Here is a 25330-nt window from a genome sequence, read left to right as displayed (position 1 = left end):
AACCCCTCAGAAAACGAACAGGAAATGACATCACCACAAACCCCAGCAACCCCATCCAGGAGAAAGATATAAATAGAAAGCAGGAGACACCAGCTTCACTTCACTTGGAGGTCGCCACTGATGATGTTACCTAGCCAGGTAATGAAACTTCTGGATATCAAACCTACACCCTCTTCTAGGGATTCACTTGATTTATCCTGTCTATACCTTACATATGCTTCCTTCTTTTTCTTAACCAAACCCTCAATTTCTTTAGTCATCCAGCATTGCCTATACCTGCCAGCCTTTCCTTTCACCCTAACAGGAATATACTTTCTCTGGATTCTCGTTATCTCATTTCTGAAGGCTTCCCATTTTTCAGCCGTCCCTTTACCTGTGAACATTTGCCCCCAATCAGCTTTTGAAAGTTCTTGGCTAATACCGTCACAATTGGCCTTTCTCCAATTTAGAACTTCAACTTTTCTACCTTTTGAACCTGTTCTGTATAAGACAGAAGGTGGTGATGGAGGGTTGTTTTTCAGACTGGAGGCCTGTGACCAGTGGAGTGCCACAAGGATCGGTGCTGGGTCCTCTACTTTTTGTCATTTACATAAATGATTTGGATGCAAGCATAAGAGGTACAGTTAGTAAGTTTACAGATGACACCAAAATTGGAGGTGTAGTAGACAGTGAAGTGGGTTACCTCAGATTACAACAGGATCTGGACCAGATGGACCAATGGGCTGAGAAGTGGCAGATGGAGTTTAATTCAGATAAATGCGCGATGCTGCATTTTGGGAAAGCAAGTCTTAGCAGGACTTATACTTAATGGTAAGATCCTAGGGAGTGTTGCTGAACAAAGAGCTTGGAGTGCAGGTTCATAGCTCCTTGAAAGTGGAGTCACAGGTAGATAGGGTCATGGGGAAGGCGTTTGGTATGTTTTCCCTTATTGGTCAGAGTACTGAGTACAGGAGTTGGGAGGTCATGTTGCGGCTGTACCAGGACATTGGTTAGGACACTGTTGGAATATTGCATGCACTTCTAGTCTCCTTCCTATCGGAATGATGTTGTGAAACTTGAAAGGGTTCAGAGAAGATTTACAAGTCAGGTCAGGCAGCATCCAGGGAACAGGAGAATCGACATTTCGGGCATAAGCCCCCTGAAGAAGGAAGTTGCCAGGGTTGGACGACTTGAGCTATGTGGAGAAGCTGAACAGGCTGGGGCTGTTTTCTCTGGAGCGTCAAAGGCTGAGGGGTGACCTTATAGAGGTTTACAAAATTATGAGGGGCATGAATAGGATAAATAGACAAAGTCTTTTCCCTGGGATCGGGTTTAGGGTGAGAGGGGAAAGAAAGAAAAGAGACTTATGGGGCAACCTTTTCACACAGAGGGTGATACGTGTATGGAATGAGCTGCCAGAGGAAGTGGTGGAGGCTGGTACGATTGCAACAGGTAAGAGGCATTTGGATGGGTATATGGATAGGAAGGGTTTGGAGGGATATGGGCCGGGTGCTGGCAGGTGGGACTAGATTGGGTTGGGATAGCTGGTTGGCAAGGACGGGTTGGACCAAAGGGTCTGTTTCCATGCTGTACATCTCTATGACTCTATCTGGTCTATCCTTTTCCATCACTATTTTAAATCTAATAGAATGTGGACGCTTTGGAGAGGGTGCAGAGAAGATTTATGAGGATGTTGCCTTGTATGGAAGGTGCTAGCTATGAAGAGAGGTTGAGTAGGTTAGGATTGTTTTCATTAGGAAAAAGAGATTGAGTGGGAACCTGATCGAGGTCTACAAAATCATGAAAGGTATAGATAGGGTGGATAGAGATAAGCTTCTTCCCAGGGTGAAGGATTCAATAACGAGAGGTCACACGTTCAAGGTGAAAAGTTTAAGGAGAATACACGCAGAAAGTACTTTACACAGGGTGGTAGGTACCTGGAAGGTGTTGCCATCAGAGGTAATAGAGGCAGGCACGGTAGATTCATTTAAGGTGCGTCTAGAGAGATGCATGAGCAGGTGGGGAGCAGAGGGATACAGATCCATAGGAATTGAGCCATAGATTTAGACAGTGGATTTGGAGTGGCTCAGGCTTGGAGGGCCGAAGGGCCTGTTCCTAGGCTGTAAAGCTTCTTTGTTCTTTGTAAGGCTAATATTTGTGCCCTGATGTTTGGTTGCTTTTTAACCCAGACATCATTGTGGAGCTGATTCTCTGCTCTGAAGTGTTCAGGCTAAGAATATGGATGAAGTTGAAGGCATGTTGGGAAATTTCAGAATTCTAATTGTTTTCAGTAGCCAAGTGGGTGTTTTAGTAGAACTGTCAACGTAATGTGGGTGCTACCAATTGCACACAGCACCTTTTTGGGAATCTAGCAACTGCATAAACTCTGTGAATCTATCACTTTGCTTTCTTGCATAGCTAATGTTTGGTTTGCTCTGCTTTAAAGCTGAAAATGTGTTGCTGGAAAAGCGCAGCAGGTCAGGCAGCATCCAGGGAACAGGAGAATCGACATTTCGGGCATAAGCCCCCTGAAGAAGGGCTTATGCCCGAAACGTCGATTCTCCTGTTCCCTGGATGTTCCTGACCTGCTGCGCTTTTCCAGCAACACATTTTCAGCTCTGATCTCCAGCATCTGCAGACCTCACTTTCTCCTCTGCTTTAAAGCTATCTTGTAATCTTAATACATGCCTCTGCTATTCCCTATGATGTTGCAAATAATCCCTGGAACTATGTTAAAGAAGCCACTGATAGAGAATACTTGATAATGGGTATGTTTGCACACAATCCCATCATGCAACATACCGTACAAATGCTTATATATGTGCTCGTCTATATGAGCATGCTCTCATGAAGAGTTCCTCCAAAAGATCCTGATAGTGGTATACTATGTTTGTATTAAGAGTTGGTAATACCCAGTGAACCTTAGCTTAAACAACACCTCTCTTCCCCTTCTTTAAGTCCTCTGGTGAGTGAATCACAGAATACATTCTGCTATACCTATCCTGTGAGAGCATTCACATATTCGTATTTGTGAAACATTGTAGAGGGAAAAAGTGTAAAAAGCTTCTCCAAGCTGGTGAAATCAATATACAAAGTTTCTAAAATTCTTCATGGTCATAAAATCCTAAATCCTACCCTAATCAGATGATCTTCCTAGTTGGTACCTGTTATGTATCACCATTTAAAAGAGAGGTAAAGACAAAATCAGAAGTCCTTAATCTAATGATTTCATTGACTCTCACTCTGACAATTGAAACCATGAAGATGTAGACAGAATTGTGGGAAAGTTCATCCATGATAAGTGAACTCTGGCCAGGGGTGCAGGGGTAAACTGATCTTACTAAAAGCACAATACGAATGTAAAACTTCCCTCTGCCCTTTTATTTCATAAAATCTCTTTGGCGTTTCCCAATTGTTCATTCACCATAGAATTTCATGTTCTCTGATTCGCACTGTCCTACTAGAAGTTCATTTCTAAAAATAAGAATGACCCTTCTAAGAAATGACTTGGCCTTCTCAAACTGGAAACTTAAGGCCCATTTTTGCAGTAGCTTTTTAGTTAAACAAAGGTTATTCAGAAATTTCCCAGAGAGTTTTCTTCAAAGTTGATTGAATTAAAGTCATGCAATTCTTCTCTGCTACCACCAGATACCACTAACGTGCTTTATAAACTCAGCAGTGTATAATTTATAGTGATGTCCAATACTGTTCCTTTGTTATAAAAGGGCTTAAATTATAATGTGTTCTGAATGGGATTGAAATTGGGTATAATAAAACTACAGAAATTAAAATTGTTGGGTAATCACCTTTTGATGATTTTTCTCTTAAACTGACTCAAAATAATGCAGGAGAAGAATATCAGTCAGGACATAAACTGCTGTGTATGTGTAACTGAAAGAAAGGTCCATTGTGTGAGCTTGTTGCATTAATGTGGAATAACAATAAGAACTCCAGACTTACATAATCAGTTTAACATAGTAAAACATCCAAAGGTGATTTGTGTTTTAATATCAGACCCACAAAGGAGCAGAATGAAAATTATAGGAAATGTTCAAGTTTGCAGTCATAGAGTGAGATTTTTAAAAGGAATGTTCCAAGGGTGGGATTGATGTTGTAAGAAGGACAGTTTAGGGAAATACGTTGCACACTTTTGGTCTCTTTTTTTTTAACTATGCCAATTTACTCATATTTTCCCACCTGAAATTATAGTTATGTTAATCAACTTGTTTTGAACATGTTCCGACACACCTTTGGGGCAGGTATATCTGAAGGTTTATGTTTGGATTTGATTGTGTTCCAAGCTCAGCTTGACTTTGAAGGTTGTTATTATTGCCTAGCATTTATCAATACAAGTCAAGTCTACAAAAGAGCATCCGAGCATGCACTTTTTTTAATGACCTGCATGGGCTTCTTTGAAACCCATGTTTGAAGTCCCATAAATGTTCTCAGTCTTTCCATGGAAAACATTTTCACTACTTCTGCTGCACCAGTCCCATTTTGGTGCTGTCCAGATTGTGCGTTGCATACTTGTTAGTGTCTTTTTATATTGCTGATGCACTTTTGTCATATAGCTGCCACTGTTACCAAGTGCACTGCAATCAGACAGCTATAGAAGACAGAGGGTAGTGGTGGAAGGGTGTTTTTCATGCTGCAAGTCCATGACTAATGGTATTCTACAGGGATTTGTACTGGGACCTCTGCTGTTTGTGATATATATAAATGACTTAGATGAAAATGCAAATGGGTGGGTTAGCAAGTTTGCGGATGATACAAAAATTGGTAGAATTGTGGATAGTGAAGAAGATTGTCTGAGGGTACAGCAGAATATAGATCAGTTGCAGATACGGGTGAAGAAATGACAAGTGGCATTTAAGGGTGCGGTGCTGCATTTTGGAGATCAAATGTTAAAGAAAAGTGTACAGTTAATGGCAGGACCCTGACCAGCATTGATATACGGAGAGATCCTCGGGTTCAAGACAATAGTTCCCTGAAAGTAGCCATGTAAGTAGATAGGGAGGTAAAAAACACATGGCATGCTTGCCTTTATTGGTCAGGGAATTGAGTACAGAATCAGGATGCCATGTTGCAGCTATATAAGATTTTAGTGAGGCCACACTTAAAGTATTGCATTCATTTCTGGTCACCACATTACGGCTTTGGAGAGTGCGCAGAAGAGGTTTACCAGGATGCTGCCTGGATTAGAGGGCATAAACTATAAGGAGAGGCTAGAAAAGCTCTGGTTATTTTCTCTGGAGCAGCGAAGGCTGAGGGGAGACTTGATGGAAGTCTATAAACTTATGAGATGCCTAGATAGGGTTTATGATCAGATCTTTTTCCCAGAGTGCATTTAAGGTGAGAAGGGGAAAGTTCAAAGGAGATGTTAGGGGCACATTTTTTTTGCACTCTGGTAGGAGTCTGGAATGTTTTGCCATGGTGGTGGTGGTGGAGGCAGGTACAATAAGGGCATTTAAGGGACCTCTAGATAAGCAATGAAAATGCAGGAAATGGAGGGATATGGACCAAGGGCAGGCAGAAAGGATTAATTTAATTTGGTGTCAGGTTTGGCACAACATTGTGGGCTGAAGGGCCTGTTCCTGTGCTGTACAATTGTGTTCTGAGTTACATAATATAAGAATTTGGCTGAATGGAAAGGTGATGCAGAAACTGAAAGCTGGATGTTCTAAAAGTTGAATGGGTATAAGGAACAATGCATGGAGAAGGCTTAGCTGAATAGAGTGGGGTCTAGGAGGAACTGCTTAAAGCACAGGATGTTGTTGACTTAACAAATGTCTGCATGTTTCCTGACTCTAAGTCATTAAAGCATTTTTCACATTGCATTCAGTACTAGCTCCCTGCTGGTAACCACTAAACTATCTCCAAGCATTACCTTCTTAGAGCCACAAGTTCTTCGTCCTCGTGCTGGAGTGATAAATGCCCCTCCTGTTCCTGACTGTACATAGCAATAATACCAATGACGCATCAATGATTCTGAATTCTACCCTCCTTCCAAGATTATCATTGATCCTGAAAACATATTTGTGTACTGTGCATTATAAAGATGTGCAGATTTTACATGTGAAACCCAGCAGTCAAAATGAATTGGAACAGTTCAGTTGAGATTGAAGATTCCATTGATTATAATCTGTGCAATTCCCCCAACCAACACCACATCCAATGCGGAAACCATCTCCAGAAGAGTATCAAGGCCAAGTTTATTTGTAACATACATAAATAAACCTAGTAGCAAAGCACCTTCAAATGTTGTGGTTTCCTTCTCTCAATACACAACTTGTATATAGGAAAGAGAAATAATGTATAAGGCACAACTATTTTAAGAAGCCTCCAACAATCCGATTGGTGCATACTGAGTTACCTAAAACATAATGCTATTTAATGTTTTATCTTCTAGAAAACTATTCAGTGACTTATGAAAGCTATTTCATAATTATATTGTAGTTTTAGCTGTTCATGATGTTAATGTGGGTGGTTGGGGTAGGGCAGGGTGACCAAAAAACAACACCCCCACAGGCTCAATCCAGAGAGATTCCGTTAAGTGAGGGAAGAGATTAAGTTCACAATGGACTGACATTATTGAACCAAGTCATAGTAGTTGGAGTCCTCCTAGCCTGATGGTGCTAAAACCGGATCGGACGCAAAGATCTTGGATTGATTACCACAAAGTCAGCGTGGTAATAAATGGAGACTCCTATTCTGAGACCAGAGGACTGCCTAGAACAAAGAGGACATACACAATTTGTCATAAAATTGTCTTGCTAAAATTATTTTGGCAAGTCCCATTGACACAGTTAAAGGAATATTGACTTTTGTAACACCAGATGGATTTATCAGTGCAAAGTCATGCCATTTGGAGTTTAAAAAATATGTGCCAGCAACATTTCAAGATTAACCAATAAATTCATTAAAGTGTTATGGACTGTGTTTGCATTGATAAGTTGGTTGTTTTTTTGCCAAGTCTGGGAAGAACATTTACACTACCAGACTGAACTCTTGGCGACAAAAACACCAGGTTAATTATAAATCTGGCTGAAAGTGAACTTATCAAGCAAAGGTGACTTATTTGGGCCATTGTGTGGGGGACAAGGCCAAGTAGCACCTCAGGGTGAAAGTATGGGCTCTTTTGAGCCAAGGAAAAGCATGACATTTTTTGTTGTCTTGGCATGAGTGGATTCTCTGGCAAGATTGTCTAAACTTCAGCACTATCATTGCATCTTTTAATGAATTTGTTGAAGAAAGACAGAACATATGAATAGAGTGCTGAAATGCCTTTGAAAACGTGGACATTGTTTTTGTAACCAAACGGTTTTAGCTGTGCTGAATTCTGCAGAGCCAGTCGAACTAGCTGATGCCAGCAATGTTGGTCTGAAGACTGTTTCACTGACTAAATGTATTGATTGAAAAATAAATGACAGGCCAAAGAAAATGATCACATACCAGCAAAAATATTCTACAGTGGGAAAGGACGCATGGAGTTTGTGATGCTGTGCATCATCATTTTGAAATATACATCAACATCAAAGAAGAAGAAGCTGTTATTTATACAGACCATAATCCTTGGATTTTCATAGGAAACTTTTAGGGCAAGAATTTATCATTTTTGTTTGAGGTAGCTTCATTCTCCAATTATATGATTTAAAGATTGTTCATCTACCATGAAAAGAAAATGTTATGGCAGATACCTTTGAGAGCACATGGGCAAGACACTGATGTGATGCCAATGAACGTATGATGTAAGTGATAGTGTTTTCATGTCAACATGTCATGTGACATAGGAGTAGTATTAAGGTCATTGTTGATTAACAAAAATGCTTCTTGAAGATGAATTCTTGTTGGGGTGTGGGTGAGTTGATTTTAATTTGTATGGTTTTCTATATACATTTTTAAATAGCATTTATTTTAGAGTTTGGGTTCTGAACTAACGTTATGTGAATGTGGTCTGATCATCCAAAGGGATTTCATAACTAATTTGAGCATTTTTGTAGCCATGATGATTTCTCTTAAAACAGAGAGAGCGACTTACTGAAGAGGACTGGGGTTTAGAGATTCTATGTGAAAACAAGGTAAACAGAGTAATTTATCAGACAGAAGATTTGCATCACAGGTAGACAGGATGGTTAAGAAGGCACTTAGAACATTTGTCTTCATTGCTCAGACCATTGAATATCTGTTATAGGAAAGATATTTTTAAACTGGAAAAGTTTTTAAGAAGAGATTTACCAGGATGTTGCTGAGAATGGAGGGTTTGAGTTATAAAAACAGGTTGGATAGGCTGGAATTTTTTTCACTGGAATGTAGGAGGTTATGGGATGACCTTAAAGATTTATAAAATCGTGAAGCAAAGATAAGGTGAATAGCAAAGGTCTTTTCCCCAAGTTGAGGGAGAAAGTTTTAAGAAGTACACAAGGGGCAACTATTTTATATGGAGAGGTTCATGTGTGGAATGAACTGTGAGAGGAAATGGTGAATGCAGGTACAGTTACCAAATTTGAAAGACACTTGGATGCGTACATGAATAGGAATGGTTTGGAGGGATATGGGTCAAGTGTAGGCGGGTGGGATTAGATTAGTTTGGGAAATGGGTGGTGTGGACCAGCTAGACCGAAGGGCCTATTTCCATGCTGTATGAATCTGTGACACTATCGTGTGCTCACTGTAAAGAAGTGTTTTTGGACCTAGTGGGATTGCATTTCACCATGTGTTTCAAAATCTTTGAATCTGTATAATATGCAAATAGTTTGCTTTTTTTGTATGATATATTTCTGTTTAATTGTAAAAATGGAATCTGCAGCATTGTGTCTCAATGTTTCAGTGAAATACCTCTTCGTTGGGGGAGAAAATATCACATATGATCCATCAATCCAGATTTCAGTCAGGGATCTGACCTGTCTAGTAATAACACCAAATGCGATCATAACATGTTACCCGCTGTACCACTGATGTTACTTGGCTTTGTCTGGACCATGTTACTGTATATGAAGGCTTCATATTTTTACAATCGCTTTCTCATACTTAGATTCTTTTTTTTAACAGGTGTTTGGAAGAGATGTTGTTGATCCTGCAGATGTTGCTGCCTTCTTGGAATGTACGTAGAACATCATTAATGATAAACCTATAATTAGTATTTTAATTATTGGATGCAAAAACAAAACATCATTATAATGAATTTGAGAGTTCAAGAATTCACTCCGTTGACTTCTCATATGTTAAAATGTAATACATTTTATGAAAAGTGCTGCCTTGCATTGAATTGAACCACTTTCTTTTAGAAGAAAAGAAATAAACAGAATTAGATTATATAAGATGGAACTGATGCAGCTCAAATTTGATGTGATCATTAGTATTCTTAGCTTTAAGCTGTAAGGCATGGGCTGAGAACTGGCAGATGGAGTTTAATTTAGATAAATTTGAGGTGCTGCATTTTGGAAAGACAAATCAGGGCAGGACTTATACATTTAAAGGTAAGGTCCCAGGGAGCATTGCTGAACCAAGAGGCCTTGAAGTGCATGTTCATAGTTCCTTAAAAGTGGAATCGCAGGTAGATAGGATAATGAAGAAGGCTTTTGGTATGTTTGCCTTTATTGGTCAGTGCATTCACTATAGGAGCTGGGAGGTCATGTTGCAGCTGTATAGAACATTGGTTAGGCCACTTTTGGAATACTGTGTGTAAATCTGGTCTCCCTGCTACAGGAAGGATGTTGTGAAGTTTGAAAGGATTCAGAAAAGACTTTCAAGGATATTGCCAGGGTTGGAGGCTTTGAGCAATAGGCAGAATAGGCTGGGGTTGTTTTCCCTGGAGCGTCGGAGGCTATGAGGTGACCATATAGAGGTATATAAAGTCATGAGGGGCATGGATAGGGTAAATTGACAATGTCTTTTCACTGGGGTGGGAGCTAGAGGGCAGAGGTTTAAGGTGAGAGAGGAAAGGTTTAAAAGGGACCTAAGGGGGAACGTTATCACACCAGAGAGTGGTGTGTGTATGGAATGAGCTGCCAGAGGAAATGGTGAAGGATTGTACAATTACAACATTTAAAAGGCTTCTGGATGGGTATGTGAGTCAGCAGGGTTTAGAAGGATATGGGCCAAATAATGGAAAATGGGACGAGATGATGTTAGAATATCTGGTTGGCATGGATGAGTTGGAACAGAGTGTCAATGCTGTAATTCTCTAAGGCTCTATAATTCACTCCAAGACCTTAACCCTTTATAAAACTTCAAACTTTGCTTTAAATTTAATTGTAAGGCCTAAGTTAATGACAATTACAGATATCATTAAGGAACCTATTCAGGTATGTTATGACGCACCTTTGGGGTAGATGGAACTTGAACCCAAGCCTTCTGACTGAGATGCAAGGACACTGCTGCTGGACCACATGAGCCCAATTGCAATTGCAGAAGAGCTTGAGAGAACCCATCTAAAAGCTTTACTAGTCCTGATTAGTTACAAGATCTACTCCAGTTGGAAATATGCTTCACAAGTTTTCCAGTATTTATTATGTTTATCCTAACAAGTACAAAATAAATAAAACTCAATGCTGTGGTTTTGGATTGATGCACTTCAGGATGTTAGTTTGTAACACTGTCAGAAGTGACACCACACCAGATTACAGTTCAACAGCTTTATTTGAAATCGCAAGCTTTCGGAGTGCTGCTCCTTCGTTAGGTGAGCTACACTCCAAGAGCTTGCAATTTCACATACACCTGTTGGACTTGGTGTCTTGTGTGACTTCTGATTTTATTCATCCCAGTGTAAAACCGGCACCTCCACAGATTATAACTGAGTAGAGCTATCTTCTTCTCTTCTGTTGAATGAAGTTCTCCTTCTATCTTCAGTCTTCCTTTCTTATGCAGCATTGCGCATTGTTAAAGCTACACAAAATCGCATTTTATTTGAACTTCTTCTGAGATAACTGAGATATATTGGACAGGATTTCCTGTCAGCTTTGGATTTCGCATGATTGAACCAAATGGGAATGCTAAGCCAATCTTGCTCGCAGCCAGACAGGTGCAATAGAAGCAAAAACAATCTAGTTTCCAAGAACAGTCTTTGATTGGCCATCTCCAAACTTATCAACCAATTGAGGAAGAGCAGCAGAATGCAGATGCAACTGATCCAGTTAGAGAGCTGGCAACTCTGGGAGGAGATAAGGAGTAAACCATAGGAAGGGACAGATCCCAAAGAGAGAAGAGCAGTTGGACAGATAGAGTGGATAAAGAACTAGCTATTAATGGGGACTGTTAGTAACTACAGTGGGTTGTGTGCTATGGCAGACTGTGATAATAAGGATTGGTGTGTGGGGGTGAGGTGGGGACTGGAGAGCTCAAGCCGAACTTGATCTTGAGTCCATAAGGCTGCAGAATCTCCAAGCGGAAAATGAGATGCTGTTCTTCTGGCACTTGCTAAGCTTCTCTGGAGCACTGCAGCAAGCTTGATTTGGGCTAGGGAATGGGATGGTGTGTTGAAGTGGCAAGCAACTGGAAGCTAAGGGTTGCTTTTGCAAACAGAAAGTGAGTTTTCTGTGAAGCAGCCATCTAGTCTATGCTTCTTTCTCTCCATTTTGAGCAGTGAATGCAGTAGACTAGATTGTGTGAAGCGTAGATAAAGTGCTTCTTTACCTGGAAAATGTGTTTGGCCTCTTGGATACTGAGGATGGACGAAATAAATGGGCACGTGTTACAACTTCTGCAGTTGCAGTGGAAGGTGCCATTAGGCTGAGGAGGGATGTTGGGAGTGAAGAAAGAATGGATCAGGGTGTTGTGGAAGGAATGGTTCTTGCAGAAGACTGACAAGGGAGAGGAGGGGAATATATTTCTGGTGGTGACATCTCATTCAAAGTGGCAGAAATGGCAGCTAATGATCCGCTAGATGTGGATGCTGGTGGAATGGTAGGTAAGGACAAGGCGGGCCCTATAACTGTTGTGTGAGGGAAGAGAGGGTTTGAGGGCCAAAGTGTGGGGGAGATGGGTCAGAGGGAGGGCCCTGCCAACAACTGTGATAGGGCACAGGACCAACCTGTTCACCATATAATCACCCCACCCCAGAAATAGGAATATAGGAGCAGAACTTGAGATTCAGCCCCTCCAGTTTTATTTTCTGCTATTCAGGAAGATTATGGCTGATCTCTGGTTTAACTCTGTATGCCTGCCTTTGACCTATATCCCTTAATACCTGTGCTTGACAAAAGCTTCTCTGTCTCAAATTAACTATATTTTAACATCATTTGCTATTTGTGGAAAGGAATTCCAAAACTCTTACCCTCCCTCCCAACCTTACGTGTAGAACTGATTCCCAGCATCTAATGGTCTGACTGTAATTCTCCAAACTCTGTCACTAGTTCTAGAATCTCCAACCAGTGCATGTTCTAGTTGTGATGAAAGGTCAGTGATGGGATGATAGCAGCTGAGCGTTGCTCCATTTTGTTTTAATTGTGAACCTTGACATATATGTGAAAAGCAGTTCCACTCTGAGTCAAGTTGTGACACTGAAGAGGGAGAAAGTAAATGGTCGTTTCATTGAAGTGACAACATAGGTTTTACATCAAGCATCTGATGGAGATGCCAGGTGCTAACCTTGGTTTATACAGTTCTCTACAATGGCAATGTCACAATTGGAACATGAAGCATTGAGTAGGCAGTGGCACATACCCTGCCAGAGTGCAACAATCATTTGTTCTGTTGCCACACTTAAACTCGGTTCTCTTGAGCTGCTCCCAGATGGTGAACTCTCCAGCCACCACTAACCAAACTACCCTTGTCAGTTAGCCTGGCCTTTTGTTCCCACCCGTATCTTCCCTTCTGGACAGCTTTCAGGAGACTCTGTTTGAAGGCACTGTTAATATATTTTTGATGTGGTCCAACCAATACCCTCTGCTGCTGCATAAAATGTATCTGCATTTATATTCCATTCCCATGTCAATAAATGACAACATTCTAGTTGCCTTCCAAATCAATTCAATACCTATGTTTTGTGATTCATGTACCACCAAGCCCAGATTCCTCTTACTGCAGAGTTTGCAGCCTTTCTATTTAAATTCCATACTGCATTTCTGTTCTTCCTGTCTAAGTGGAAACGACTTTCATTCCATTCTTTTCTTTTTGTTTAATACTGTAGAAACTCTTGTTAATCTTTGCTGAGAGTTGCAAAATGCTGAAAATGTGTTGCTGGAAAAGCGCAGCAGGTCAGGCAGCATCCAAGCAGCAGGCGAATCGACATTTAGGGCCTGAGCCCTTCTTCAAGAATTTCGGGCTCGTGCCTGAAACATCGATTTTCCTGCTCCTTGGATGCTGCCTGACCTGCTGCGCTTTTCCAGCAACACATTTTCAGCTCTGATCTCCAGCATCTGCAGTCCTCACTTTCTAATGAGAGTTGCAAAATATCAACTTAAATGTCTGCTAGTACATTTTAACAGTCCCACTTCTTTAATCGAACTTCCCAGTTGACTTTAGTCAGCTCTGCATATCCTTATAATTCTGTAAATTAAAGTTTAAAACACAGGACTTCCAATTCTCACCCTCAAATTGAATGCTCAAACTAAAATCAATCATGTATGACAACTGCTGTCGTTCGTTAGTTCTGTCTATTGCACATTTCCCGGTCTAGAAATCTACTGTCTGGTTGGTTCTGTCATTCTGCAGACAAAGTTGAATAGTAACTAATGCACCCATGTCTAGGAACAATGATTTAAGCAGAACTTGAAGTTAGAACCAGTGCCTGCACTATGTGCCACACCAACTTCCTGAAGACATCAACAACTATAAGTAGCAGTGCAAACCACAAAAGGCTTCTACCAATTCAGCAACAACTTGAAGAAATAATGAGGAACTCACTCAAAAGTAATTGAGTTCTTTAAGTAGCACTGGTTGGGGGTAGCTCTTTCTGTTGTTGAATGCATGTTGTACGAGGTTAAGTGAGGATATTAGCTGTAGCGTTGTTGTAAATAAAGTGCTGCTGCCAGCAGGATACCAATGTTCCTTGCTGACTAATATCTTAAGCTGGCACCTCTGCATTATTCCAGTGCATGTTCCCAGCAGGGGCATTGCGCTTACTTCCAAATTGGCATCTGGTGTGGTCTGCAGTGGAACTGTGTGCACACCATGGATGCAGAGTGATGCCCACAACACTGATAGTATGAGTGCTATGCAACTGCATTCTGCACACATTAATTTTGACCTCGGTTTTGAATTATTTTAAAATTGAGATGACACTTTGTAGATGCTGTAGAGCAGGGAATGAGGAGGATATTGTTACCAATGAAAACATCCTTCAGTTTAGAAAGGAAACATGCATCAATCTGCCCATTTCAGGATTGTGCTGAAATTGAGTTTTGATATGATAGTAATCCACTGAAGTGTCAATCATGTGCTGTACAGAGCATGAATGCAGCTCAAACAGGACAATTGCTTTTATTTGTCCATTTTGTCTTCAAAATGCAAAATTATGTTTCTACAATTTTCAATAAAGACTGTTTGTTTAGGTACCAAAACTGAGTTTTTGTTATTTTATTTCAGGTGACACTACTAAGTTTGAACTGATGCAGTACAGTCCTTCAGGTATCACCACCATTCTTTATAAGTATTTAATGCAATTTGTTTTAGTCTCTACTTAAATTATGGCAGAAGTGGGACAATCACGGAAGGGGATGGCATTGTGATTAATGTAGAATCAAGAATCATAGAATCCTGACAGTGTGGAAACGGGCCCTTTGGCCCAACAAGTCCCCATTAACCCTCTGAAGAGTATCCCACCCAAAACCATTCCCCATTACTCTACATTTACCCCCCGGACTAATGCATCTAACCTACACATCCCTGAATACTACGGGCAATTTAACATGGCCAATTCACCTAACCTGCACATCTTTGAACTGTGGGAAGAAACCAGAGCACTTGGAGGAAGCCCATGCAGACACTGGGAGAATGTGCAAACTCCACACAAGAATCAAACCTGGTTCCCTGAGGCAGCAGTGCTAACCACTAAGCCACTGTCACTAGATTAGTTCAAATTCTACCACTGCAGATGGTAAAAGTTGAATTCAACAAAAAGCTAGTGGAATGGCAATCATATAACCTCTGTTGATTGCCCTAAAACTCCAGCTGATTCATTACTGTTCTTTCGAAAAGGAAATCTGCTGTCTTGACATGGTCTGGTCTACATGTGACTCCAAGCCATTTTGGATGGGCAATAAATATCAGTGATTCTCGCATCCTGTGAACAGACTTTATAAAGATCATTTTACCATGTTGTCCATGAATGGCTGTATTTGTTAGAAAAACAGAAATTGCTTAAAAAAAAGCTCAGCAGGTCGGACAGCATCTGTGGAGAGAAATCAGAATTAACATGTCAAATCCAGTGACCCTTTTTCAGAACTGTTACTCTTCTTCGAACCCATTTCTGAAGAAAGCTCAATGAACTTGAAATGTTCATTCTCCTTTCATTCCATGGATGCTGCCAGACCTGAGTTTTTTCCAGCTGTTTGTTTTCGTTTCAGATTTCCTACATTCAGGTTTTTTTTGTTCTTGGCTGTATTTGTTACTTATTTTAGCATGTCTTACGTTAGTTACTCATTATATAATATTTGAAATTATTGCACAAGTACTATTATTTCTACAAGAACACATTCTGATCACAAAAGTGAATACTCTGGTATCATCATTCTAAGTAATAATCACATTTTGCTTAAAGTAATGTCATTTACAACATCCTGGTGCCACTCTCTTATTTTGTCTTTTGTTAGATTATATCCAAATTCCCTTATCTTAAGGGTGTCATTGAAATTTAAATAATGATCTGAATTGTGATTGATTCTGTTCTATTCAGTATCATATTTTTGTCTCATTTCCAGACTTAAATGTCTGACAGTGTAGGTTTTACAAGTTTGGGTTCTGCCCTGAATACAATTGGCCGTTAACTTCTGTAAAAACAATGACTGTTTTGAATTGAAAATATGCCTATATTGCCTAATATCTCACTATATAATAGCATAATCTGGAGGTCTACATGTTCTATACTTATATTGATCTAAAGTAGACTTTTTCCTTTCTGAATTCCTCATTGCGATCTTGTGAGGGAAAACCAAAGGAATATTGGGAGCATGAGGCCAGGTGCAAATACACAAATAAGGAGCAGGTATAAGCCATTTGGCCCCTCGAGTCTGCTGCACCATTCAAAGATCATGACTGACCTGATTCTAACCTCCAATTCATATTTCCACCTACCCTGATATTGCTTTACCTTCTTATTTAACAAGAATATATCTATCTCTGCCTTTAACAATATCCAAGAACTCCTTTTTTTTGTTGGAGAGCAGGTTACAAAGACTGATGATCCTCTGAGAAGAAAACAAAATTGCCGCCTCTTCATTTTGAAACGGGTGTCCCTTTATTATTAAACTAGTTTTTGATTCTCCTTTGAGTGGAAACATCCTGTCTATATGCAACTTGTCAAGACCTTGTTTCTGCTAAACTCCAGCAGGTGTAACACCGAGCCTGTCCAATTTTTTTTGTCATAAGATAGCCTGCCCATGGCAGGTATTACTATGGTCAATTCTAACTGACCTGCTTCCAAAAGCAATTTATATCCTTCCTAAATACTGGGCAAAGCACTCGAGATATGGCCTCACCAGTAACCCGGTAGTATAACCTCCCTCCTTTTTTGTATTTAATTTCCTTCATTGTAAATGATAAGTGCAATTAATTTTTCTACTTTGCTGCTGTATCGATATACTAATCTTTTTTTGTGATTTATACACTGGGGTGTTAGGTCCCTCTGCATCTCAGTTGTTCAACTGTCACCATTTAGATAGCATGCTACTTTTTCTGTTTCCAAAATAAACATTTCCACATTTTCCCACATATTCCATTTACCAGATCTTTCTCACAGCCTTAACCTATTTGTAGCCTCCTACTATCCTTTTCACAGCTTACTTTCCTATCTACCTTTGTGTCATCAGCAAATTTGGCAATCATACCCTCCATCCCATCATTCAAGTCATTTTATATAAATTGTGAACAGTTGAGGTTCCAGTACCAATCCCTCTGACACACCACTTGTTACATCTCACCAACCTGGAGAAGACCCATTTGTGCCTACTCTCTGCTTCTCGTTAGCCTTTAAATCTCCTATCCAAACAAATGTACAGCCCCTACACCACAAGCTTATTATTTTCGCAATAACCTTTTGATGTTACATTTTTTTCAAATGTTTTCTAAAATTGTAAATCGTGTACCCACCAGTTCCCCTTTTACCCATAGTACATGCTACTGCGTCAAAGTGCTCCAATAGACTGTTCTTTTCGGAAAACCATGTTGACTCTTCCTGGCTATTTTGAATTTGTCTAACTGCCTCACCATAACTTTAATGATTTGCTTCTAACATTTTTTTAATCATAGACATTAAGCTAACTGGCCTGAAGTTTCCTGCTTTCTGTCTCTCCCCTTTTGAATAAAGAAGTTACATTTGCTATCTTCCAATCTATTTAGACCTCCCCAAATCAAAGGTGTTTTGCAGCATGCTAACCAAAACATCATCTATCTCCACCCTGCAGTGATGGTTATCATGGTTTTGTCAGTCTACAGCTCCAATAAATTACTTCTCTGATAACTTTCCTGAGCTCCTCCCTCATTCAGCTGTCCTCTATTACAACAAGTGAGCATAGTGCTCTCAACAATTTGAGGAATCAATTCAACTCTTCTTTGTGTAATGATGTAAAACATTGAATTTTGCTTTCCCAAAAGAGAAGAATATACTATACAAAAATAAAGGCTATTCAAATTATTGTCATTAATTCCACTCCCATGTTATTTCCTGCAAACGTGGAACCTTTTTTGTATGTTTGTTCCCAGGATAAAGGTAATGCTTGCAATATTTATTTAAGATCTGTTTTCCCTGAAAAGGAATTATTCCAACTTTAGTGATAAAACATCCATAATGTTTGACAGGGAATTCCAGGGTATTAATCCAGCACCAAAAAGGAATGATGATTTAGAGCCAATTCAGGACAGAGTGAGTTGGAGAGGAATTTGGGGATGGTGCTGTTTTCATAATCTTCTTGCTTCTTTCCTTTTCAGTAGTTGAGGTTGTAGCGAAATGTTTTATTGAAATAATCCTGATAAACTGCTGCAGTAGTCATAATGCACTGGTGATGAATTGGATGGATATTATAGCTAGTCACAGGGATACCAGTTCTGTGAACTGTAATATGCTAGATAGTTTCCAGGTCTCTTAATGTCCTTGAAGATATAACTACTCAGGAAGGTAGTGAGCATTCCATTATATCTCTGACCTGATCTTGTACTTAGCAAAGATGCTTCAAGGAATCTGGAAGTATGCAACACATGAGAGAATAGTATGCTTCTGTGCTTCTCTTGTAGTCATGGTATTATGATGGCTATGCTAGTTATCTCAGGTCAGTGACAAACTTTAAGATATTGATAGGTTACTCAATCGCTTTGCCTAAAGATGGTTAGAGACAATTGGACTTTCTATTGTTTGAAGTGGTCATTTTTGACATTTCGTTAATATTTAAGTAACTTATTACCTGTCAGCCATATTCTGGATGTTAACCAAGTTTTGCTGAGTGATTCCTTGGACTGCTTTATTTTCAGTAAAGCTATGAATGGCAATAAGACTAAGCTATGATGAAAGGGAGATTCTTAGCATCGGAGCTGAAGATGGCAATCATGAAAATACTTTTTGAAGTGATTCATGCAGTGATGTTTTCAGCTGCAGTGATTGGTTCCTGACCGTCACAAACATTTGCCTCTATTACTAAGACTCCAATTACTTGAGGTTTTCTGCTTTGAACCCCATTGACTAGGTTTTATTGAGACACATTTTGTGCCATGTTTGTTTCAGTGCTGCCCAAGGCAGCTAAACTCATTATTTTTATCATCCTAGTTTTGTATTCATGACTGGACACAAGTACAATAAAATCAGAGTCAAGTGGTTTGCCAGAGCCAAAACTGAGCAAGTAATTAATAGCAGCTGTAACTTTATGATGATTCTTACTATTGATTTATTGATCGAACCTTAACCATAACATCAACAACTTTTATGCTTAAGTTCAAATATATGGAGGGTGGAAAATGGATGACTGGTCAGGAGAATATTCGAATTGTAAAGTAGAGATAACTAAGACATGGTGTGGATTTCAGTAGCAGATGAACAATATTTGAGGTCGGGAGAGGCAAAGTCTTTGAAGTCTTAGTCATGCAATAATTATATAGTTACAAGATTTCTCAGGGTCATTTTGAACACCATGGATGAGGATGGTCTAGTTTGTCCACAGTAATTCACCAGTGAGAGAGAAGGCAGTTTGAGGCAGAAATTGAGCAGGTAATTTATAGGTAGGTAGGATTTTATGGCTCTATTGATATTTCGGTCTCCCAATATTAGATGGTTAACTTTCTGGCTGTTAAGATACTGGATTATCATGCCTCCCAAATCCTAACTTTGTAACATTGTAAACATCTATCTTTCTTCTCATCTTTGATAAAATTTTGTAACTACATTTTGCTTCAGAAACCCAACTGTATTTTCCTGTAAAATGAAGGGTTGCAGTTCCAGTCAATTGCCAGCTGGTTAGTTAGACAAATCTTTGAGGATTTCCCTCACTTTGTTTATGAATTCCAACAGTGTTAATAATCTGCATGTTTCTAGGGGAGAAATTAGTCATGGTTATAGAGTCGTAGAGCCATACAGCATGGAAACAGATTGCTCTGTCCAACCAGTCCATGCTGACCATGTTCCCAAACTAAACTAGACCCACTTGCCTGTGTTTGGTTCATATCCCTCCAAGCCTTCCCTATTCATGTACCTATCCAAATATCTTTTAAATGTTGTAACTGTACCTGCTTCCTCTATCAGTTTATTCCACAAATGAACCGCTGTGTAAAAAAAAAAAATGGTTGACTTCTTGTCCTTTTTAAAACTTTCTCCTCTCACCTTAAAAATAAAAGCCCCTCCTTGTTACACCCACTTTTCTGTTAAAAGTTAGCATTGACTCATTTCAGGCTGTGGTTTACAATGCTCGATTTTAATCAAAAATGCATCAGGTGCCAAATTGGATTCTGAGATTTGAGAGTGCATTTTTAGGTGAATGTAGGTCTTCTGTCTGAAATGTATACAAAATATTCAACAAAAGCTTGCAGTTATAATACTTTGTTACTTTTACTGAATCATTGAACTTATAATTCATTAGAGATACTGAAAGTTAGACAGCAGTCACTCACTTTGTGCTACTTCCTTTCATACAGATGTGGTTGCTGTATTGAATGTACATAACATGCATTCTTTTCTTATTGTGATTTGGGCACTTGTTGAAGCAATGCAGAGCCAAATCAGAAATTAGTCAAAATCACCCATTATAAATTAAAACACCAACTTTATTTAATCACCATTTTACTGTTGCATTTATTCACATATGGGCCAGAGCCTTATCCACCAAACTATTTACATGTTTGGATTGTTTAGGGCTCCTGGCCCTGCTTGTGTTATCAGTGTGTTCATTGGTGCGATCTTTTCACAGGCTGCCTTCATGCTTGCTTTCGGATTAGGAACTTTGCCCTGGCTTGGTCTTGATAGGGCCAATCAATGCAATTGGCAGCATCAGTGAGGATGGGGTGTGCTGCTGACATACCTGGAAAAGAGGGTGCTATAACATAGTGTCCATACCTACATCAGAAATCTTAGACATCTCCTATTGCCCAGAATGATCCAATTGATTCTGCTGCAGCAGAACACTTTGAATTGGAAATATTTCCCAGTGGAACTGCTGCACATCACAATGTTTCCTTTTAAAGTAACTTTAAAAGTCCTGAGAGCTAAGGCTCCTCTCAAGTGGTTAAACTATCAGTGGGTCCATAGAACAGAACACTAAACCAGTCTCTCCACCGCAGCAACAAGTCCTATACAAAGTTTTTTTATTACGTTTCTCGCTATGAACCCCATATCGTCATATAAAGTAATACTTGTATTTGGCAAATTTCATTAGTTTTTAAATTACATCACTTTACGACCTGTTCAAAGCTGTACTCTCTGGCCTCAATTTCAAGGTTATGCTTGAATAAACACAGACAATTGTCTGGGATATTATTTCCAAGATCCTTATCAATGTCCAATGCTCAAGTGAAAGAGGCATTTTCATGATCACACAGTGAGACCATCTTTTCTTTCATAACTTGAGCACAGTTTAAAGAAATGAGTCTGCAGACTTCAGCAAATTGATCCTGTCCAAATTTCCCATCCCATCTTCCTGTTCTCAACCCCACAATGCACTCCTTCAGTTAGGGTACCGATTGCTCCTTCGATGTTCCATTCCAGCCTATGAGACCAATGCAGCACACCGCATTCTCCCACAACCACCTTACGTTGAATCATATGAAAGAATGGAAAAAAAAGCGTGATTCCAAATGATTATTACAATGCAAGCATTATTAATACTGCCCGCAGTGCTGCATCTCTCAGAAAATTGAGAACGTCCCTTCCTCCATCCCAACTCCTTATTGTCAGCTGTTAACATCTGATTTTAAATAAGTGGCAGAAAATAGCAATGACATGGGCTATGTATGTCAGAACTTTTGGATAACAGCATCATTCCAAATTGTACATCTTTTCATCACCTTTAACTTCTGAATGTCCATTAATTAAGATTGTATATCATAATAGCTGATGCTTGCATCGAGAATAAGTTCCTGTGATTCTGCACTTTTTTTCTGGTGCACCCTGTTGATAAATTTTATATTACGCTTTTGGACGCTTGATGCCAGAGGATCCTGAAAATAAATTTTGTGGCTTTCTATTAAAAGACTGATGGTATTTTCACCGTTTGATTATAGTGGATGAAATCTTAGCAAACTATGAAGACAATACTAGAAATTTCTTGTTCCCCGAGCCAAAGTTAACGCCCTCATATCCTGGAGTGGATAGAGAAGCGCTGATGAAAAGATGTTCACCAGCTTTTGTAAGACACCATTTTCAATTGATAATAATCAGAACTTAGTGATTAGTTTGTGATTTTTAAAAATTGTATCTTGTGCTTTTATAATGCTAAGTAACTTGATCATTAAAAAAAATTACCATTGTATAGCTACAATCTAGGCTTCAACTTTGACTTTCAACAATAATGGTGGATCAACTTAATATCTAAACTACAAAAACTAAATAACCTGACAAGAATAAAACAATTAAACTACCATATTGTGTTAACCTATCGGAAACGAGTCTCGTTGTTTCAGGGACGCACAATGAAATCTTTGAAGACACATAAATCTTCGCTTGGGGATCATGAGCACCATCCCAGCTGAATAGCAGCTATTTGGATTGGGTTCTTATATGGGGTGGGGGGGGGGGGAAGCTGCATTCTGGGGTATGTTTATTTTGTCCCCCAATACCTTTTATTGGAGGAGGAGGCCACTCATTTCACTATGCCTGTGTACTGGATATATAACATACAGGCAACAGTTGTTACCAAAATATTAGTCTAGTTGAAAGGCTAACTCCTCGTTTGGTTCATATATTGTCCAAGCCTGGGTTTTATGAATAGATGATAATCACAGACATTGCAACACAAGTATAACTACTTGTGCCATATGCATCTCATCTTCCCAGACTTCCCCCACCCCCCCCCCCCAGTTCCACCCCACTAATCCTGGCTGTATGACTTTGCAAAGTGGCTATTTTAAGCACCTGTTAAAGAGATTCTTAGCTCCACCCTTGATGGTGTCAAGCTTCAGTGTTATTGGAGCTGAATACATCCAATCAGGTGAAGAACATTCTATCATTCTCCTAATTTGACCACTGAAGGTGGTGGAGAAGTTTGCAGAGCAAAGAAATGTATCACTCCTCTCAGAATTTCTAGCAAATCAGAGACTTGGAAGGGCAACTAGATTAATGGGACTAAATTAATTTAGAATATCTGCTTGGCATGGACGAGTTGGACCAAATGGTCTGTTTCCATGCTCTATGCAACTTTTGTACTTTTTTTATCTATCAGTTGCTGTAACTTTAGGGACCTGAAGTTCATATTTATTGCCCTTATTGTTCTGGCTGCTGCAAAGAAAATTGTCAATTCTTGAAAGCTTGCGTCAAAAATAGAAATTGCTGGAAAAACTCAGCAGATCTGGCAGCACCTGTGGTGGGAAAGCAGAATTAACATTTCAGATTGAGTGACTCTACCTCTGAAAGCTTGTGTATCATTTCACTTGAAGGCACATTCATCCCTTTAAAGATTCCACTGCAAACTAAATTTCCTATATCCACATTCATATCACCTTTAAGAAACAGATTTCACACTGAAGATGCATAAATTAAGCCCAGACATAAAAATGATACAGGTCCTGCATAAACACTTTCAGGTAGGCGATACGGTAAAGTTTCAAATAAACATCCCATAGTGTCCCATATTCTGTAAAACAGTTGATATCAGCCCGAGAAATTACCAGAATATGTTTTATGTATAAAAATACCAGCAAAATGTATTAAAATATCTAATTAGATAGATTTTTTAAAAAAAGTAAAGTCAACATAATCTTATCAGATCATAGGGCTGTTCTCTCATTAGAGGTGATGGTTTAACATGAGATTCATCACCTCAGGCAAAGGAGTAACTTCATAACTTCAGCCAGCCTTAGATTCCAACCAACACTGTTGACATCACTTTGTATCACAAGCCAGCTCTCCAACCAATTGCACTTTAATGGATGTACACTACCAAGTCTCCATCAGCAACATCTTATCAGAAATTCAGAACTGTTCTGCCCATAAATCTCCTGCTAATTTGGTCTGAGCATTGTGAACGCTGTATAAATTCCTAGTGTCTGCAACTCCCCACTACAACAGTACTTTTCCAATATTAGTTGGTATAACAATTGTAATGAAGAAAATAGTTCAGTCACCTAAACTGATAGTTCAACATTTCTGTCAATATTTCAGTTAATTGCACCAAAATTGGAGTTCTCTACAACAACAACAATTACAGAGTGCTGCCCTAGATCACCAAAGAAGGTTTCTTCTAGTTTATGCCTGGTGAGTCTTTAATATTGATGTTCCAATTTTAGAGGATCCTGGATTAAAGAAATTGTGATTATCAAAGGTTTGAAACAGATTTATTTTTAAATCAATTTTGCATAAAATGGTATATATGATATCATTCTTAATGATTTCTCATAGCTATAATTTATTTGTGAAATAATACAGCAAATTTATAACAATTGTCCCTGTCATGTAATATCTTTTTGTTGGATTAGTTGCTCCTTTAACTTTGTCAGACATGTGGTGTAAAACTCTGGATAAGCAGGTAAACAGGGATTTTGCCACATGTCTGGTTGAAGCTGTGGATTGCAGTGGCAAGATGTCCAGAAATTTTTCAGGGCGAAACAAAAAAGCAATATAAACTGTTCATACCGTAACTGCACAGCCTTAGTTTTGTAAAACTTTATTTCTTTAATGCAGTCAGAAAGTGGAAGAAAGGAAAATCAATTCAGAAGACCAAGGTGTGCAAAATCATTTAACCTGATAGGAAAATCATGTAGTGAAAAGAAATCTGTAAAGGAACACAAGAAGCCAGCAACAGCAGTCAGATCACGATCACTTTCTCCATACTGTAGAAAGTGTTTACTTGAGCTCTGTTCAGATGATGGACAACATTCATCTCCATGCAAGTCAGATTCCATTAGCAGGACTTCGTTTACAAATCATTCTGTAAGTATTTTTAAATTAATTGATTTAAGTGCTCTGTACAAATATGCTAATTGTCTTAATCATGTATAAGATTTTTTGTCACTATAAAATCTCTAAGTTTTCTAATACTTTTGTAATTTACTTTTGATAAAAGACCTGAAATTACATTGAAGAATTCTCAAGAGGTACTCAGCATTCTCTTTTAAATTGGCGAATGCATGGCCTTTAAAATGCTGGGAATATAACTTAAAATAAAACATTCATGAATTAGTATCCACAGTATAATGTCATCCATTTTATATTGTTTTCAGACCTAGAGATAGAATGAATTAATTACTATGATTAAAATTTAAGGAACAAAAGACAATTCCTCCACAAAGCATGAGAAGTTGATTCACTCTGGTGTCAGCATGGCTTTCTGAATAAGTCTAAGTGCTATGAATACTCGGAAATATTTTGAAATGCATTTGCCTTAGTTATGCTGGATTTTTAAATATATGTATTATTTCAAGGGATGTGTATATTCTGGGTAAGGTCAGCTCTGTTGCCCTATCTAATTCCCTTTGGGACGTTGGTGATGAGCTCCCACCTTGAACCACAGTTGCCCATCTTGCAGGCCGCATGTCTGGTCCTAAAGAATAAAGAAAATTTACAGCCCAG

At 39.1% G+C, this 25330-nt stretch overlaps 1 protein-coding gene across 4 annotated transcripts in view; it reads left to right on the top strand.

Moving 5' to 3' along the window:
- Positions 1-25330, top strand: part of spata6l (spermatogenesis associated 6-like) — a 77879-nt gene that overhangs the window by 21094 nt on the left and 31455 nt on the right. For 3 of the 4 annotated variants that reach the window (XM_043718754.1, XM_043718772.1, XM_043718761.1), the window contains exons 4-8: positions 9028-9079; positions 14503-14544; positions 21829-21953; positions 23924-24016; positions 24443-24691. In XM_043718754.1, the coding sequence (XP_043574689.1) occupies positions 9028-9079; positions 14503-14544; positions 21829-21953; positions 23924-24016; positions 24443-24691 (561 nt within the window). The remainder of the gene's footprint in view (positions 1-9027; positions 9080-14502; positions 14545-21828; positions 21954-23923; positions 24017-24442; positions 24692-25330) is intronic. The other variant, XM_043718781.1, reaches the window with a different exon arrangement.

This window comes from Chiloscyllium plagiosum, chromosome 2, assembly GCF_004010195.1.
Source record: "Chiloscyllium plagiosum isolate BGI_BamShark_2017 chromosome 2, ASM401019v2, whole genome shotgun sequence".
NCBI classification, from domain to species: domain Eukaryota; kingdom Metazoa; phylum Chordata; class Chondrichthyes; order Orectolobiformes; family Hemiscylliidae; genus Chiloscyllium; species Chiloscyllium plagiosum.
This window is presented reverse-complemented; position numbering and strand designations above follow the sequence as displayed.